This window comes from Gossypium raimondii, chromosome 10 (assembly GCF_025698545.1).
Source record: "Gossypium raimondii isolate GPD5lz chromosome 10, ASM2569854v1, whole genome shotgun sequence".
In the NCBI taxonomy this organism is placed as follows: Eukaryota; Viridiplantae; Streptophyta; class Magnoliopsida; order Malvales; family Malvaceae; genus Gossypium; species Gossypium raimondii.
Window position 1 is genome coordinate 20573221 of NC_068574.1, and position 16885 is coordinate 20590105.

Below are 16885 nucleotides of genomic sequence, written 5' to 3' on the forward strand. Positions count from 1 at the left end.
GTAAAAAATGTCAGATTTTTAGGGTGGTGCCGTCTATGCACCACCCTCCACTTGCTTGGATGTACCATTTCGGTACATAATCTGTCTGACATACCATTTAAGTATATATTTTTTGTTTTACTTTACAATATACAGGTAAAAAAGCCTATTTCAAGTGTTTTTATTTAAGCACGTGTTTATCAATGGCTACAATTTGTTTTGCTCCCCTGCAGCAAGCTTCAACAACAAAATACATTGTGCAGCAGTACACAGCTACAACAGGTGGACAACAAGCATTATGAGCAGCGAGTAGCATGTGCGTAACTAGACAGGTGAAAACCACTGCATTAGAGTTTCAACAATGTGATCTAAACGTCAAAGTGAAGAGAACAGAGGAAATAGGCAGATTCGTGCTTGGCAAAAAGACCCAGAGTAATGGTGCTTGGAGCTTATAATTTCAAGTTGCAAGGTTGTTTCAGGAGGACTAAGATGCAATAGGAGCATGGAAGAGGGGAGAGAAGGAAGAAAAAAGAAAAATAAAGAAATAAAGTTTTTGCCACAAGTTATAACATTTTTGGTTAAGGAATGATTGTTAAAAAAGATTAGATAGGGAAAAGTGTTATAGTTTGAGGCAAATTTTTCATCTAAGCCGTATTAAAATTAAGTTTTGATTTAGTAGTAAAATAATGTTTTATTAATGTTAAACAATACAGGTTTAAATCTAATTGTATATAATTTTATTAAGTTTTATTAAGTTTTTAATTATAAAAGACTAAAATATTATCTTATAATATAATTTATTTTAATTATAAAAGATATTTTTATAATTTTTAATTAAATTAATACTTAACTTGTGACGCCAACTCAATAAATTTTAAGTTAAACAAATCACAAAATAAAGTGGGATTTATAATTAAAATTAGAGATTGATGATTATAAGTTTTAATAACCTTATTTTTAAGGTTAAATTTACATTCTCATACGCATCGCGTACTACCCAAACATTAAGTACAAGATATGTGTTAAGGGTATTTAAGACCTTAAAAACTCATTAACGATCTTTTACCAGGTGTTGATTGCCAAACCATTCAACCTCCAACGGTCTCCTGCTTTGACTCTCTCCCCCAAATACAGATTATTTCATTTACAAGTTAAAGAACCCTAAAATTAAACCCTTTAGATTTTAATCAAAATGTTGATCAATTTCTTTTCTAATTTAATTTTATAGAAACAATAGTTTCCGAAATAAGCAAAGGGGAATCTTTTCAAACATAATTATGATGATTGAAACAGCATTGGTGGTGGAATATTTGGTTCCGTCTTCCTGGGAGATCAAAGTGGCGGTGGCCACGTCGGTGTTCTTGATCGTTTCTTATTGGATTTATACATTACAAGTTGGAAGTGGGAGTGGCGGTGGTCGATCGTTGCTTCAGGAGGATTTTGCTGATGCAATTCTGGACGATAACGACAAGGTCACTTTTTTTACGTCTTTTTGAAGACTTTTTTTTTTTTGTTTCAGTTAATTTTGATGGTATTAGTTTTTTTTAATTTTATTTGTTTATGCAATTTTTATTGTGTGGATGATGACATTGGCTGAAGGCAAATTCGCTTCTCTTTTCTGTTCTTTTTTTTTTTTTTTTGGTGTGTGTGTGCGCGCGCATTTTGATTGATCTATTGTTCACTTTGTAATAATTACGTTTTTTCTTTTTTTAATTTTTTTAAAAAAAATTTGGGTAACTTTTTACCTTAATTCTTTTACTAATGGCACTGAGTCAATGTCAGTTTAGTTACTTAATTCTTAATTTTGTTAGTTTTGGTTCTGAGCGAATTTTCATGGATTTTTTTTCCCATTATTGACAAGAATTGAGTTTTTATTGTTAATTATCTTGAACTCATCCTTTTTTGTTCTTATTAATTTAAATTTTAAGTGAAGTTACATTTCATGACTCTTATTTAGTGATCCTTTTCCCTGTGACTTTCTTTTCTGGGTTCATTTATTCGATTATGGAATATACGTTGTGTGCACATTGTTGGAAAGTTACTTTTCTGTGTATTTAATCCGTTTCCATTAACCTTATACTTATTTGTCTGGTATTTTATAGAATTTTTTTGGCAATTTTGTCTTGAATAGAGCACAATGGTATAGTATCATGCCTACATTAGTTTCTTCTTTATGATGTCTATTATTTATAGCTGGTAAAATTTGTAAGAGGATGGATATTGATGTTTGTCAGAGAATCTTCTGATGAAGAGCGAATCGATCTCTCGGCTTGGCTAAACACTTTTTGGTTGACTTCATCTGTCTGTTAAAAAGGATATATTGTAGATGTATTTTTATTCTGTCCCTTAAACGCACTGCTATAGCTTTTTAACTTGATGCAATCTGTAAACATGAACATTTTGAATCTTACTCTATTGTAGTACACACAATGTTGTATGCTGCTATTTTCACGGAGTAATTTTCCACTTTTTTGACATGCAGTTCTGCACTTATTTTGTAGATTATCAAATTCAAAGGAGATCTTCCTACCAATTCTGCCTTCATAATCAAGGTATTTTGGATTTTCTTTCATGTAATGAGTCTTTTTTTTAAATCCAAAATGAGATCGTCTTCGCCTTTCTTTTTTACCTTTTCCAGGTTGAATTGTTGGCAGCTAAGAATCTCGTTAGTACAAACTTGAATGGCACATCAGATCCTTATGCTATCATTACTTGTGATTCTGAAAAGAGATTCAGGTTGTTTTTTTTTTCTTATTTTTTTTCGCTACAAGTTTCAGCAAGTTGATGATTTTCATTTGATGATTTCCATCTCTTTTAGTATAGTTTTCGTCTAAATATAGTTTGTTTTCTTAGAATTAGGCTAGACTAATAGTGCACAAGAGACGTACTGACTGGGAATAATAGCATTATTCTTGCCTTATAATATAACACAGTGCCTTTTTAGTCCTTATATGATCATTACCATCATCACACCTTGTACTTTGGCTTTTGGGGGGGATTTCGAGCATTTAAAGTTGTCACTCACCAGTTACTTGATCTTGAGGCTGTTTATTTGAATTTATTTTTTTAACTTCACCTTTAGATTTTTGTTTGTTTAAGATTTTTTAGGTATATACTTGCTTTCTTGACTCTTTAAGGGAAAAAGGGGTTTTTTATTTTTATTATTATTATTTGAGATTACTGTTAGGAGGGGGGGGGGGGAGCTTAACTGTTATATCTTGTAGGCTCTTGATTTTTCTTTGAAATTGTTAAGAATAACCAAACAGGACTGAATCACAAGGTGATTGATGGGGAAGCCGAAGATTGGTGTCTTCCCTTTATCTCAATTGTTGTAAAGGCCTATTGTTATTGATAGTTTTGCTCTTTAAAGGGAGACTGAAACCTTAGGACTCATAAGAGAAAGACCCGGATCTCTTTAGGGTTTTGATGGATATTATGTTAGGATTTATTATTCCATACGTCCCTTTAAGTAAGGGTCTGTCCTATTACATAAATAGGAAACCTATTCTAGAAAGGAAATAAATTAATTGAAATAAAATCACAATCAAGAAAGTAAAGAAATAAAATCACAACCTAAGCCTTAATTAGAGAATCAAAATTGATGCCCTCTCCTAACATAGGTTCGGCCTACAAAAAGAGCTTGTCCTCAAGCTCGAAGTCAAGATAGCTTGATGATAACTCAGCCCAGTTCAGTATCAATTTGAGTTTTGGTTCTACATCATTCGAATAAGCTACTTCTAGCCAAAAGAGTTTCTTACATTGATGCCTAACAATATACAGTTCATCACAATTATAACATAAGTCCTTCACCCTTCTCTCAACCATTTCTGTTCTTGATAAAACATTTTTTATAAAAGAGGTTGATGAAATTTATGGAATTTGCTTCAGTAGTTCCCCCTTATTGTTGCCTTCAGAAAGTTGGGATGTGGGAACTGTCATATTCGCTGGAGATTTGAAGTTGCACTCATTACCTTGCCAAGTTCCCCTATGCTTGCTTTCAACATGTAACATTCACTGGTTCTGTTTAAATCCTCTGGTGAGGCTTAAAATCATGACTAAATCAGGCATTTGTGCATTTGAACATCCAATTGAATGGAATCATCTAATTCAACCATGAATGACCCAATGTGACTATCCCCTTGAAAAAGTCACTGATAAAGTTCTATTGTTCCGGTTTGTTTCAAACTAATCAAATCTCTCAAGGGGTTGTTGCCTACTTGAGGGCCAAAATAAAGGTAGCAATTACTACAGAATTCTAACCAGTTCATCACACGTTGATGGGGAACAGCGGAATAGGATCGAGATCTTTCAAACAAAAACGGAATGGGAGTGTAGTGTTTAACAGTAAGTCACATTTGGGAAGAAGTAAAGTTTTTAGCTTCATGATTTTCTTAGTTTGTATTGGATTGATGAAATTTCAGCTATGCTGCATTCAAATATTTGTAAAATCTAAATTGAAACTAGTGAAAGTGATAGAGGGTTGCGCGCGGACCAAGACCGAGTCGTCAAGTCACGGGAAACTCCTACGAAAGCCCTAAACAATCAGATCTGAAACGAAACAGAAAATTAAAATATTAGAATTTTGAATTTCCAGATCTGAAATAAAATTCCCAAAACAGCAAAGAATCAAATTGAGAATAGAAATAAGTGTTAATAAGGGTTCTTGAAACCCTAAAGGAGATTGCGATTCTGCCCAATTGAACACCAAGATAATTTTCATCAAATTTCGACAATCTGATTTCACCCAAAAAGAGTATGGATGAACCCTAGAAATTGGGGATTTTTGGGCTGATTCCTTAAGATAGAAAAAGGCTGAAAACACAATAAAAAAAACAGAAAATAAATTAGATAAAGATTCAGCACAAGCAGAAATAAAGAAAGAATTGACAACAAGAAATTAAAAGATAAGTCCTAAGAAGCCTTGAAATCCCGAAAGATCTCACAACTCCCTTCAAACGGCTCTAATCTCCCCTCCAAAGAATATCAATGGCAAGAAGAAGGCTGAAGATGGCTCCCACAATCAAAAGATTGTTAAAACAACTTCTAAAGAAAACTCAAGAGAGAATTCTTGGAGAAAAACTCAAAGAGAATTCTGCACTTAAACAAATCTGATATTTTTGATATAATTGAGAAGTTCTTTACAAGGTGGCCAGCCATGCCTTTAAATAGGCCTTATAACTAGTCCTAATCTAATTAGAAAACTAAAATAAAAAAACTCCTAATTATTTTAATATGGAAATTCGGTCAAAGGTCTTTATTTGGGACTCTTGGACTGAATATTTACATAAAAATTTAAACTAAGTAAATAAATAAATAAATAAAAATAAAACTTTACAACTTGGGCCACTTTGACAATTTGGCCTGATTTTCAACTAAGTATGTATGGATTTCTTGATTGGGCTGGGAATTTGCTTATTGGGCTTCGCCTTCAAGAATTTGGGCTTTTGTGACTCGTATCAGAAAGGGTTAAGGACAGATGACTAAAAAAAGCAGAGTTCGTTTTGTTGTTTGGATCTATTGGTCTTTAAGTTTGTGATATTGATAATATTCTATCATAGATGTTTAGGAGAATTGGAGAAACCATGTATCTTATACATGTACGAGCCTTAAATTATTGAAATTATATAGTTTGATGGTAAGCATAACAATTTTTTTTCCCACTATGATGTATCTGAGAACTAATAAATGTCCAGATATAAAGCTTTGTGGTTTGCATAAGTCCTTTGTTTTTTTAATAAAGAAATATACTATTATGTACCCCTATTGTGTTTACATTTCTTAAGACTTTACTTCTGTTGTTGTTGCAGTTCAATGATCCCTGGTTCAAGAAACCCCATGTGGGGAGAGGAGTTCAATTTCTTTGTAGATAAGCTTCCTGTCCAGGTTTATATTATAAGTTATTCTTGTTATAGATGGCATCTGGACATTTTAAGCATGCTTTCTTTGTCAAACATGTATGCTTTATACCAAACCATGGGTTTAGCTTAATAGCACGTGCTTCTGATTTAAACCAAAGTATTTTTTCACCAGCAAGCAGCATTATCATTGCCTTCTTGCTTCAATGTACATGTTATTGTTAGAGATTATAAGTTGAAAATAATTCTGATTCTGTAGATGACCATGCCATCACATTTTGTTTCATCCTCCTCCATTTTACCAGATTACCTTAAAGAAAAGTAGAATACCTTGTAGGTGATCTTCTATCCACTGGGAACTTGGATAGTTAGCATTGATTTAACCTTCTAGAGCAAGAGTATCACCTTTTTAGAACAAGATCCCTTTCCTTTGGTTCCCTTTTAAGTAATGTAGCACTCTGTAGCCAACTTGAATATGAGGTTCTCTTGGATCATGCTTGAATTGACTGATTACACTATTGAATAGGATATGTTTGGCCAAGTATGAGCAAGATAATTGAGTCTACCAACTAAACTCTGGAACATCCTTTTGTCCACAACTGTTTCTTCTTTAGTTTCTCCGAACATATGATTTGGATACATTAGGTTAGAGACTGGATTACACCCAATCTTTCTTGTTTCTGTTGATAAATCAGTTGCATATGTAGAAATCAGAAAATAGAGGAAGAAAAGAAAGGAATTTATGAATAATTATTTTTCACTAACATATCAAAAAGGAATGTTACATGGATATTTATACAAAAAGAATAAGCCTATCCAAAGAAAGACAATCAGTAAATCAAGCTATAATCCTTGAATATAAGTTAATCTAATCCCCTAATATAAGTTGTCAACAGATTTAGAGACTAGTAAACTGTCAACCCATACTTTTGCTGAGATATGAAGATCCCTTGTGTGGAATATGTCACTTCCATACCAAGGAAGTACTTTAGTTTTCCCAGTTCCTTTATCTCAAATCTATGTACTAGTCTCTATTTCAATTCATACTTCTCTTTGTCATCATTTCCAATCACTATAATGTCGACCACATAGAAGAGAAGCACAATAACTCTCCTTGCAGTCGAATGCTTAATAAAAAGTGTTATTTTCTTGATTTTGTTTAGAGCCAGACTCCATAAATTTCGCAAGTCTCCCAAACCATGCTCTAGGAGATTGCCTTAACCCATAAAGGACCATTTCAGCTTACGCACCTTGCTGCTTGTATCTCCCTCAAACTCTTGTGGGATGTTCATGTATATTTCTTCATCTAAGTAACCATGGGGTAATGCATTTTTAGCATGGCTTAATATATTATTTGGTACTCGAGTTCGACACTTTTTTCTAATGTGGTATCTGTGTTATTTTTGGTCCAATTTAGTCCCTATATTTGACAAAAGTTATATATTTTGGTACCCAAAAGTAAATGTGTTAACATTTTTAGTATTTAATTCAAGTGTTAGGGTTGATTTGATGAAAGTTAATTGCTAATATTATTATGTTTGGATTTTTCATAATTTTTAATAGAATAAATTTAATTTAATTGTGAATTTGTTTAATTTTGTAATTAATTTGTCAAATATAATGCTATGGATGTGATTTAATTTGGGTTTTAGGGTTGATTTGATGAAAGTTAATTGCTAATATTATTAGCTAATTGTGAATTCTCATCAAATCAACTCTAAAACTTGAATTAAATCCTAAAAAGTTAGCATTAAATCCTAAAAAAGTTAGCATTGCTATGGTTAGGTACCAAAATTGTAATTATATCTTTGCTGGTGCAAGCCATGTAACATGAATGTCCCTGAAAATATATCTGTCAGTATTTCTCTCCTAATTCTTTTCATTGTAACAAAAAATTTACTTATTGTAACTTGAGTAGTTACTTGCATATTTATATACAAAAGTAAGGTAAGGGTAATCAATAAAGGATGCATTTGTAAGAGATAAATATATGAAGGCATCTATATTAAAAACTCATTTTTGTTTTCCTATGTGGCATGCTTGTCTAAGAGAATCATTCTTACTCACCTTGCAGATACACGTGACAATATATGACTGGGATATAGTTTGGAAGAGTGCAACTCTTGGTTCAGTTACTGTTCGAGTTGAAAGTGAAGGTGACAGTACCCCAGTATGGCATATATTAGATAAACCACCTGGACAGGTGTTCTTCGATTCCCAAGTTCTGTAGTTATCTTGTTTATCTGGCTTCTTTACATTATTTCTTAATTCTTATAAAGATCAATGAAAGGCTTTACGTCTTTCAGGTTTGTCTACATATTAAAACAATAAAATCACCTGTAAAGTCATCCAGGTAATCTTGCAGCTTCTTACATGAATGTCCACTAAAAATGAAAATAATTTTGTTAAGCTAAACTTTTTTCCTATGCTAGTCCCATTTAGTGACAAACACGGGTAAAATTATGTTTATTGTCTCTACATTTCATTGAATAGTTTGAAAGCTTTTGTTGACAGGCGTGTAGATGGATATGCTGGAGCTAAAGCTCGAAGGAGTACTTCAGATAAACAAGGGCCTAGAGTGGTTCATCAAAAGCCAGGGCCTTTACAGACAATATTTAACCTCCTTCCAGATGAGGCAAGTCCTATAAAATGTCTTTCTAACTAGAATTATTATAAATAAATTAGGCATGGTATGGTTATAGTAACAAATAGGAATTCTTGGGGCAATCCCATTTCATCACTTCTAGCTGCAGCTAACAAACAGACAGTTTCATTCAGGTTGTGGAGCATAGTTATTCATGTGCACTTGAGAGATCATTCTTGTACCATGGTCGCATGTTTGTTTCTGCATGGCACATATGTTTCCATTCTAATGTGTTCTCCAAACAACTTAAGGTTAGCTTGCCAGTTTGTTGCATTAATTTACGAAAGCTTATCCTCTTCTTAAGATGTGCTGACATTCATAGTGCATTTATGGTAGAATCCAGAGACAAATTGTCCTCCTCCTTCTTTAAAGGGAAAAATGATTAAACTAACTAAAAAGATAAGAAACTTTTTATATGTTTGACACCTCCTATGGTATTATAAAATGAAAGGATGTGTTAAAATCTTAACAACTTTTGTTTAAATAACAGGTGATAATTCCATTCGGGGATGTAGATGAGGTAAGCTATATTCTTCTGATCAGCACTTCTTAAAGTTAGTTTTGTGGCATGAAAAAGAACTACTATAACTTACAAGCATTTTCTTGACCATGTTGGAGAAAATTTTGAATGTTCTTTGTGCATATAATAATTTGGTCAATGCAGGTTCGTAAGAGTCAGCATGCATTCATTAATCCTGCAATAACAATAATTCTTCGGATGGGTGCTGGTGGGCATGGTGTACCTCCATTAGGGAGCTCTGATGGTTAGTAACTAAATTCTTTACCAAGCATGGAAGCTTTAGGGATTTATTTTTTCAAGATTGTGAACAAAGAGCATTATGTAATTTCCTGTTTATTTTTGGTTTCTACAGTGTCTTTTAGAGGTGTGTGACTGTGCTCTGAAAACTTCATATGTTATTTATTACCGATTCCTTTTTGAAATTTAGTGTTTATTGTTTTACCAAGTTCAGAATAGGTCTACGCTCTTCTTTATCATTTAAAATTTTACATACTTCTCTTGTGGTCGTTTGAAATGTTTTTCTTTTAAAATACAGTATTAGTTGATGTCTTACACACTGGGTTTTTTCCCTTTTCTAGTTATCCATTCAGAGATCTTTTCATAGATTATTGCTTCGTTAGGAATAACCCAATATTTCATGAGCAAGACTGTTTTTAGCATGAATCGAGTAAAGGTGTGTTTATGTTGCTGTTGTTTTTCTTTTCTTATTTCAGGTAGAGTCAGGTATAAATTTGCATCATTTTGGAACAGGAACCATACAGTACGAGCATTACAGCGTGCAGCAAAGAACTACCATGCAATGTTGGAAGCTGAGAGGAAGGTATTTTGCATGTGATCTGTGACTTCTTGTTTGATTCTTTCTTCTACTCAACTTCACTTCCCATTTTTTATCAGATAAAACAAATTTTCATTTGATTTATTTTTGTGACATGTAGGAGCGAGCAGCATCAGCATTGCGTGCACATAGTAGCTCTATGAAAGGTATTAGAACGCAAGCTACAGCTCCTCAAGAAAAAGCACCTAGTACTGAAAAATTACTACGTTTTGTCAAAGAACAGGTTCTTGTTGATATCTACAAAGTATGCATCGTATATTTTCCTGTCTTTGTGGGCTTTTATTATGTTGTGAATTGGTATATTTATGATTCATGAATTTTTTTCCTGCAGGATGTATTTCCTTGCACCGCTGAGCAGCTTTTTAATTTATTATTGAGCAATGGCTCTAGTTTCACAAATGAATACCGTACATCACGTAACGACAAAAATCTTACAGTAAGCTAAGATAATTTAGTATTCTTCCATGCTTATTCTATTAAACATGCCTTTCGTATTAGACAAATGAATTGAAAATTTGTACTTACTCTGCTGTGCTACTTTCAGATGGGACAGTGGCATGTTGCAGATGAATATGATGGTCAAGTGAGAGAGATTACCTTCAGAACCATTTGTAACAATCCCATGTGCCCTCCAGACACTGCCATGACCGAGTATCAACATTTTGTTTTATCATCAGATAAGAAAAAGCTTGTAGGACTTCTTTTGTTGTCCATTCAGTAATTTCTTTTTTAATAAACTGTCTTACTTTTGTGAAAAAATTCATTGCTTGTGTAACATATGGCTATTTGCATCTTTATTGTAGATTCTATGTTTGTTTCATTTAATTGAGTTTAATCAATGTTCTCTCTTCTCGTAGGTTTTTGAAACTGTACAACAGGCACACGATGTTCCATTTGGCTCCTACTTTGAAGTAAGTATTTGAAACTTTCTTGCATATCACCCACACTGTTATTGATCAAAGACTTATCATCACCTAAGTCCAATCAAGATGGAAATTGCTGCTTACACTGTGGCGGAAGGAAATGTCCCTTTTGCAGGTTAACTGGTCACTTACTTGCCAACAGGGCAACGGGAGTAGAGACTTATTTTCAATGAAGATTAGGCCAAATATAATAGCGATGTCTTGTACACTTGGATATTAATTATGATACCATTGTGGTATGAACAACTTGGTTCGACTAACAGTTCTAACCTCTTGGAAGAATTATAAACCTATATATACGCGTGTGTAATGTTGCATGTTTTTGTTCTATTATTTATGTTTTAGCTTCGAGATTAAAGTGACATCATTTTATTTGCGCTGCATCAGGTTCACTGTCGATGGACTGCAGAGACCAATGGAGAAAACTCAAACCTTTTAGATATAAAAGCGGGTAAGCTTCAATTTTCTTATGGTGCTCAAGTTTTAAGAAATATATTTTCTTTTCCTGAACCTCAAAGATATGAACTAAGGGATGTTTCAATTTTCTACAGGTGCACATTTTAAGAAATGGTGTGTGATGCAATCGAAAATAAAGTCAGGTGCCATCGAAGAGGTATAGCTACAGTTGAATCATTGTCTTCTCAATTATATAGATGAATCCCATACTTTAAGAAACCCATTTTGTCTTTTCTCCTTTGGTATTAGTCTGAAGTTCTCCTTTTGCCATCTTTGTGCAGTACAAGAAAGAGATGGAGACAATGTTAAATGTTGCCCGTTCATACATCAAGTCACGTACTTCCGGAGGTGAGACCAATAACATGAACAAGTCACGTACTTCAGAGGTGAGACCAATAACGGGTCGTCACCACTCAGAACGGACGATTTCAGCTAACTTGGGTAATTAATTTCCTCCAATTTTATTGTATAATGTCTTTTTGTGTGTGTTTTCAATATGGAAATGTTAGTCATATGCATAGGGATGAGGGTTTTTTGGGAAAAGGCATAGATTTATAACGGAACTCAAAACGGTTTACTCGGAAGGAAAGTAACAGAATTTTATTGTAATGCAATTTTTCCGGTTAATAGGCCAATGGCATGTAAATGAAAATACAGAACTTGCATAAATTTTTTCTTCAATTGTTAATTAGTAGTATCGTTTGCTGTTCACAGTTATGATCTTAACAAAAAGAAAAATCTTTAAACCATCTTCAAGTGTGAATGTGAGCACCAACGACAAGTGTCCTAATCTATACATGAATGCCTTTGTTGAACTTCGATTTTCACATTTAAGTAACAAGAATAATTCCCTCGGATACCAAAATAAATATGTCGTGAAATAGACCAAACATTTAATTTAATGACTGGCACATTATTCCGTATATTTTATTCGAGCGCCATACATGTTAAAAGTGGTTAATCAACTCATGTTCATCAAGTTACATTTTACAATACATATGATTAGGAGAGATCAATTAATTTCTATAATTCAATACAATATTAAATGCAGATCACTGGCTTAAAACTAAGTAGGCACAGGACTGCATTTCTGGATACACAATCCTACTAGTTTCTCGATACTAACATCCTATCTCAGTGCATTGTGCTATAAATTTTGCATCTGACTAGGAAAATTTTGTGCATTCAAGATTAAGTTGGTTACCTTTAAAACCGGTTCCAGTGAAACGTTCAAAGCCTACCGGTCACCGAGGAAGGAAAATATGTCAATTGAATTGTGAGAAAGGCTTGTCAAATTTTGGTGAAGTGGTCTTGATGGGAGCCCAAATATCAGCACCATTGCTATGAACAACTCCCATGGTATACGAGAGTGGAACAAGACATAAACCTTGGCTTCTAAGGCTATAATGCTCTAGCTCCTGCAAGCACAAGAAACAGCCATTTAAAATCCAACCATAACTTCTGAACCATGGTTCCCTAATCAATACCGTTATTGTATTTCGAAATAAAAGGTGTTCCAACAACAGACATCGAACTAAAATCGGTTCCATAAATAGGGATGACTAGTGTTTTTAACACGAGAAGTAAACCCAAGTAAGGAGCAGTTCAAGGCATAATTAATCTTCTTTCTGTACCTGGGCCGGTTTAATGCTTGCCTGCATATTATTTGTCGGCGAGGTTTGAAGATATGGAGCACTCAAAACCTGAAACCACAGTTATATCCATTAAAAATGCTATAATGACCTTTAAAATGAAAAAGATAAAAGCAATTATTTCGTTTTCACTCCCGCCTTTTGTTTTCTTTGATAATCATTTTTGTTTCCCTTTTGAAAATTGCCAAGTCCGAAAGAAGAGGTAAGACAAACTGCACAGCCAAAACCTCCCCCGGGGACATTTTTAAGTCAGTCAAAGCTTGAATCTCTTAAAATCTAGGCTGAAATTGTTCAAAGCTTGATTCCAGACTGAGACTGCAACTGTCAAATCTCCCTAGGTTCATGTTTAAATAGGCGGTGTATTCATTGAAATTTCAATTGCTGATCTTTAGAAGCATGCATTTAGATGTTGCAACTAATACCAACTAATACGGAAAAGAAAAACCGACCTTAACTTGTTCATGAAGAAACTGTATGTATTCCATTGCCTGCAGGAGGACAGAAGCTGTATCTGTCTGCAATGAACCAAATAGAGCTTCAAAATCATAGCAAGATCGGCAACTTTATGCTGAAAGACGACTTCATTCAAGCCATAGTAAACACTAAAATACAACCAATGCGGTGTCAGGATTCAAGTTTTTAACCGATAACAAAATATTGGACTTGACCTCAAGCCAATCTCCACCAGAATCAACCGACTAAGCTATAAATTTCTATGTTGATGCTAGCACTATAAATGTATTGCCGCTTTTTCCAATGTGAAAAATAATTGCCAAAATACCTTTCCATATGGTGAAACAAGCTGCTGCAGAGTGACAATGCGTTCACCGACCTTATCTTTCCTATCCTATTGCCAGAAAGAATAAATTAAGATTATACATAAAGAGATCAAATCTGCATTTCTAGAAACCGAACCAGAATTGCCTGTAAATGAACATAAGTAATGGCTGAAGATGCATTCTGAACAACATTCGGGAATATAACCCCTAAAACAAGTTAAAGAACATATTTTACACCATGCGAATATAAATTATACATCTGGTTCCGAGAAAAGGCTACCATCACCTTGCTATTTTCCTATAAAAGTTTGCATAGGTTTTAGCACAAATTAGGAACGGAAAAAAATATAACGGATGAGTCAATCTGCGAATTAAAGTGAAACACTGTAAATCAAAGAAAGTTACATGTAGCCAACCCCAACTAATGGAGATTAAACTATAATCAAACTGAATTGACTATCCCATCATTTTTCGAGCACTGGAGGGATTCCTTTAGTATAGCTATGAAATAAATATAGAGGAGACATAAAAGGGAGTAAAGGCAGCTAAAAACCTTTGTCGAGATCGATAAGTCGGACTTCTGTCGCTTCGACGCCAAAGGAGTGAAACTGCCATGATCAACAGAGCAAGGGCTCCTTTTGTTTTCCATCATCGTTCTGACCTCTATCCCGTTTTCACTGCTTCAAAAGAGTGAGGGGAAAAAAAGAATCACACACTGGAATAGCACCATGCAACCAACGAAAATAATCTAAAGCTGAACAGCCATGAAAAGGATCATTGAAGATATTACAGACAGTAAGTTAACTAGACTTAAAGACCGCGATTATCGAACAACATTCATCACAAAAGTAAACGATCATCTAATCAACAATTGTGTTCTTTGAAATCATCTACATTCAACTATTGTAAAATGGAATCATCCATATATAAAGCAAACCTAAATGCAATAGAACCCTCGAAATATATGAAAAACACTCATAGTGGACTATTATATTTTAGTCAGAGAAGAATCCATGGTAGGATACATCCAATTTGAAGCATAACAATGAACTTAAATCTCATTCTCAGTACATAATTTAAAAAAAATTCATATGATCTACATCAGACACCCTTACATTATTTGAATACTGGGGAAAAATTTTTCCATTCTTTTGTCAGAGGATAATCATGCATTTATATGTCAATAGATACAAAATTTTATAAACATCTCATCCATTAATTTAATCACAACATAATTTAAAACAATAATTATGTATTAACTGTCGGTTTACAAACGGACAATAGTTGCATGAATCAATGAAAAACAAGCATATAAAATTGGGAAAAATACAAAAATGTTGATTAAATAATTCATGGAATAAGTCAAAAACACAAGCAATATGTCACAGACAAAAACTTACAAACCAACCAGTGACATCATTTGATTCCATACACGATAATCAAACGGTGGAAAAAGCATCAAGCTTCAGTTAAGTAGTCATAGTATAAATAAATAGAAACCCCTGATTATCTAAAGAATGATCTTTTGTGGGACCAGTTTATGGAAAAATTTCCCATGCATGGATGAACCATAAATAAATCCAATTTGCATTTTGAATTAATAGCTTAATGATACCAATCAAACATTATGCCACTTAAAAGAACTATGATTAAACAAATAATTTTCAAGGTAACATTCAAGTATACTACAAATGATACAAAGCAATAGTATGGTTACACTCAAAAGCAAGAACTCCAATTTCATGAAAAAACAGAGTAGTATTAAATACAAAAAAGAAAAACCCCAAAATATGATAGCTAATAGCTAATGTATGTATGTATGCAATACAGATCATATATATTGAATTAACACTACAAACAAAGCTGCTTTGAAGCAAAATAACTAGGATAGGATTTGAGCAAACTCACCAAGAATATAAAGTTTGCATTGGCCAAAGAGCTAAAAGCAAAAATCTAATGCCTTGTACTATAACTTAAAAACTTTCAAGACCCAAATTCAACAAGGGAAAAATTCCAAGTGACACCCAAAGTAAAAAGCTGCTTCAGTGTTTTCACTTTCTTCAACCAAACTATCAACACCCCAAAGTCCGAAAGCCAGCTCTTTTTTCTTTTTCTTTTTTTTTTTCTACTTTTCTTCAACAAAACATTAAAAAGAACAGCAATCTTCTTTGTGGGACTAAAAAGACTGGACCTTTATTGCCAAAAACATGTCAGTTTGTGTACATCTAAACAAGGTGAAAAGTTTAAGGAACAATCAAAATCCTTTTAGTTCAAAATCTGCAAGCTTTAAACCCTAAACACTGGTGAAGGCTTAAAGAAAGTGAGGAAGAGTGGAAGAAATGGGGTTTGTTAGTGAGAGTTAATAACGTTTTTATAAGGTTTTGGGAGGGGAATGAATAAAAATAAAAATGAATAATTTGTTCATTGTTTTCTTGTTTGACAGCTAATATCCAACCATGCAAAGTGACACAGCACCATACATAGATAAGAAGAGTAGTTGATTTAACCTTAGATTTATTGTCCAATTTTTTAATTTTAATTATTTTATTTGCTAATCAGGTTGAAAGTGACTTATGAAATCTCTCCACTTTTTCCTTCCTCTGTCTCTTTTCAAACTTAGCTGGCCTGCCTTTTCATCATTTCATATTTGTTTAATCACCAACGTAATCTCAATAATTGATAATAATATATTCAATATTTCACACATTCACCAAATAAATTTTACCATTTCATGTTTCATTATACCTAATTACCTCCAAACAAGGGAATACCAAAAACATTTTGCCTTGCACCATTTTTCCTTTTCTGTAATTTACGAAATTAAAACTTCTATTAAATCATTTTTAACATAAGATTCCATTCAAGAAAATTTATATAAAACAAAAAAACAGACGAGATAAACATCGGCAAAATTAGAAAATTATTTTTAAGTCAGATTAAATTAATTTATTATTATTTTTAGAGGTTAAAATATAATTTTATTATTAATTTAAATTTTAAGCTTAAATAAAAAAATTCATTTCCTAACTCCATTAGAGACAAATACATTATGATTAAAGGATAAAATTAAGAAGGAACAAAAATTTTATCCAATAATTGATTGAATCAAACTAAATATATGCATATTGTGTTAAATTAAATACTTTCATCATTTATTCAAAATCATAAAAAGAAAAAAAAATATGCATATACGTGTTGCGTTTGTAAATTCGACGGTATATCTTTGTCAGAGCAGTTTCCAT

General features: G+C 33.1%; 2 protein-coding genes across 7 annotated transcripts; one reads left to right on the forward strand and one right to left on the reverse strand.

The window, feature by feature from the left end:
- Positions 1-1056: 1056 nt before the first annotated feature.
- Positions 1057-11961, forward strand: LOC105776835 (BAG-associated GRAM protein 1). Of its 5 annotated transcripts, none has more exons than XM_052621784.1 (18): positions 1057-1451; positions 2481-2531; positions 2618-2715; positions 5787-5862; positions 7909-8037; positions 8141-8187; positions 8349-8469; positions 8613-8729; positions 8969-8998; positions 9143-9242; positions 9712-9818; positions 9934-10077; positions 10165-10269; positions 10378-10524; positions 10691-10744; positions 11144-11207; positions 11308-11369; positions 11494-11961. In XM_052621784.1, exons 1-18 carry the CDS (start codon positions 1257-1259, stop codon positions 11659-11661), a joined length of 1815 nt encoding a protein of 604 aa, XP_052477744.1. In that variant the 5' UTR covers positions 1057-1256; the 3' UTR covers positions 11662-11961. The 5 variants fall into 5 exon arrangements, with proteins under 5 accessions (XP_052477744.1, XP_012455217.1, XP_052477745.1 ...); XM_012599763.2 differs by having other exon boundaries at positions 9934-10056; XM_012599765.2 differs by having other exon boundaries at positions 1304-1451; positions 2462-2531.
- Positions 11962-12104: 143 nt separating this feature from the next.
- On the reverse strand, positions 12105-16018 carry LOC105776836 (transcription factor bHLH153). Of its 2 annotated transcripts, none has more exons than XM_012599766.2 (6): positions 15552-16018; positions 14197-14323; positions 13646-13711; positions 13314-13379; positions 12847-12915; positions 12105-12630 (listed from the first exon to the last, which is right to left on the reverse strand). In XM_012599766.2, exons 1-6 carry the CDS (start codon positions 15569-15571, stop codon positions 12478-12480), a joined length of 501 nt encoding a protein of 166 aa, XP_012455220.1. In that variant the 5' UTR covers positions 15572-16018; the 3' UTR covers positions 12105-12477. The 2 variants fall into 2 exon arrangements, with proteins under 2 accessions (XP_012455220.1, XP_012455223.1); XM_012599769.2 differs by having other exon boundaries at positions 14197-14320; positions 15552-16014.
- Positions 16019-16885: the final 867 nt, after the last annotated feature.

Excerpts from the sequence above, each read along its gene's own strand:
- LOC105776836 (XM_012599766.2), bottom strand. The coding sequence starts at position 15,571 with ATGCAAACTTTATATTCTTG. Across the intron at positions 13,712-14,196 it reads ACTTATCGATCTCGACAAAG|GATAGGAAAGATAAGGTCGG; the intron begins GTTTTTAGCTGC and ends TTCTGGCAATAG. Across the intron at positions 12,916-13,313 it reads TTCTTCATGAACAAGTTAAG|GTTTTGAGTGCTCCATATCT; the intron begins GTCGGTTTTTCT and ends CTGTGGTTTCAG.
- LOC105776835 (XM_052621784.1), top strand. The coding sequence starts at position 1,257 with ATGATGATTGAAACAGCATTGGTGGTGGAATATTTGGTTCCGTCTTCC. Across the intron at positions 8,038-8,140 it reads TAGATAAACCACCTGGACAG|GTTTGTCTACATATTAAAAC; the intron begins GTGTTCTTCGAT and ends TACGTCTTTCAG. Across the intron at positions 10,525-10,690 it reads CATCAGATAAGAAAAAGCTT|GTTTTTGAAACTGTACAACA; the intron begins GTAGGACTTCTT and ends CTCTTCTCGTAG.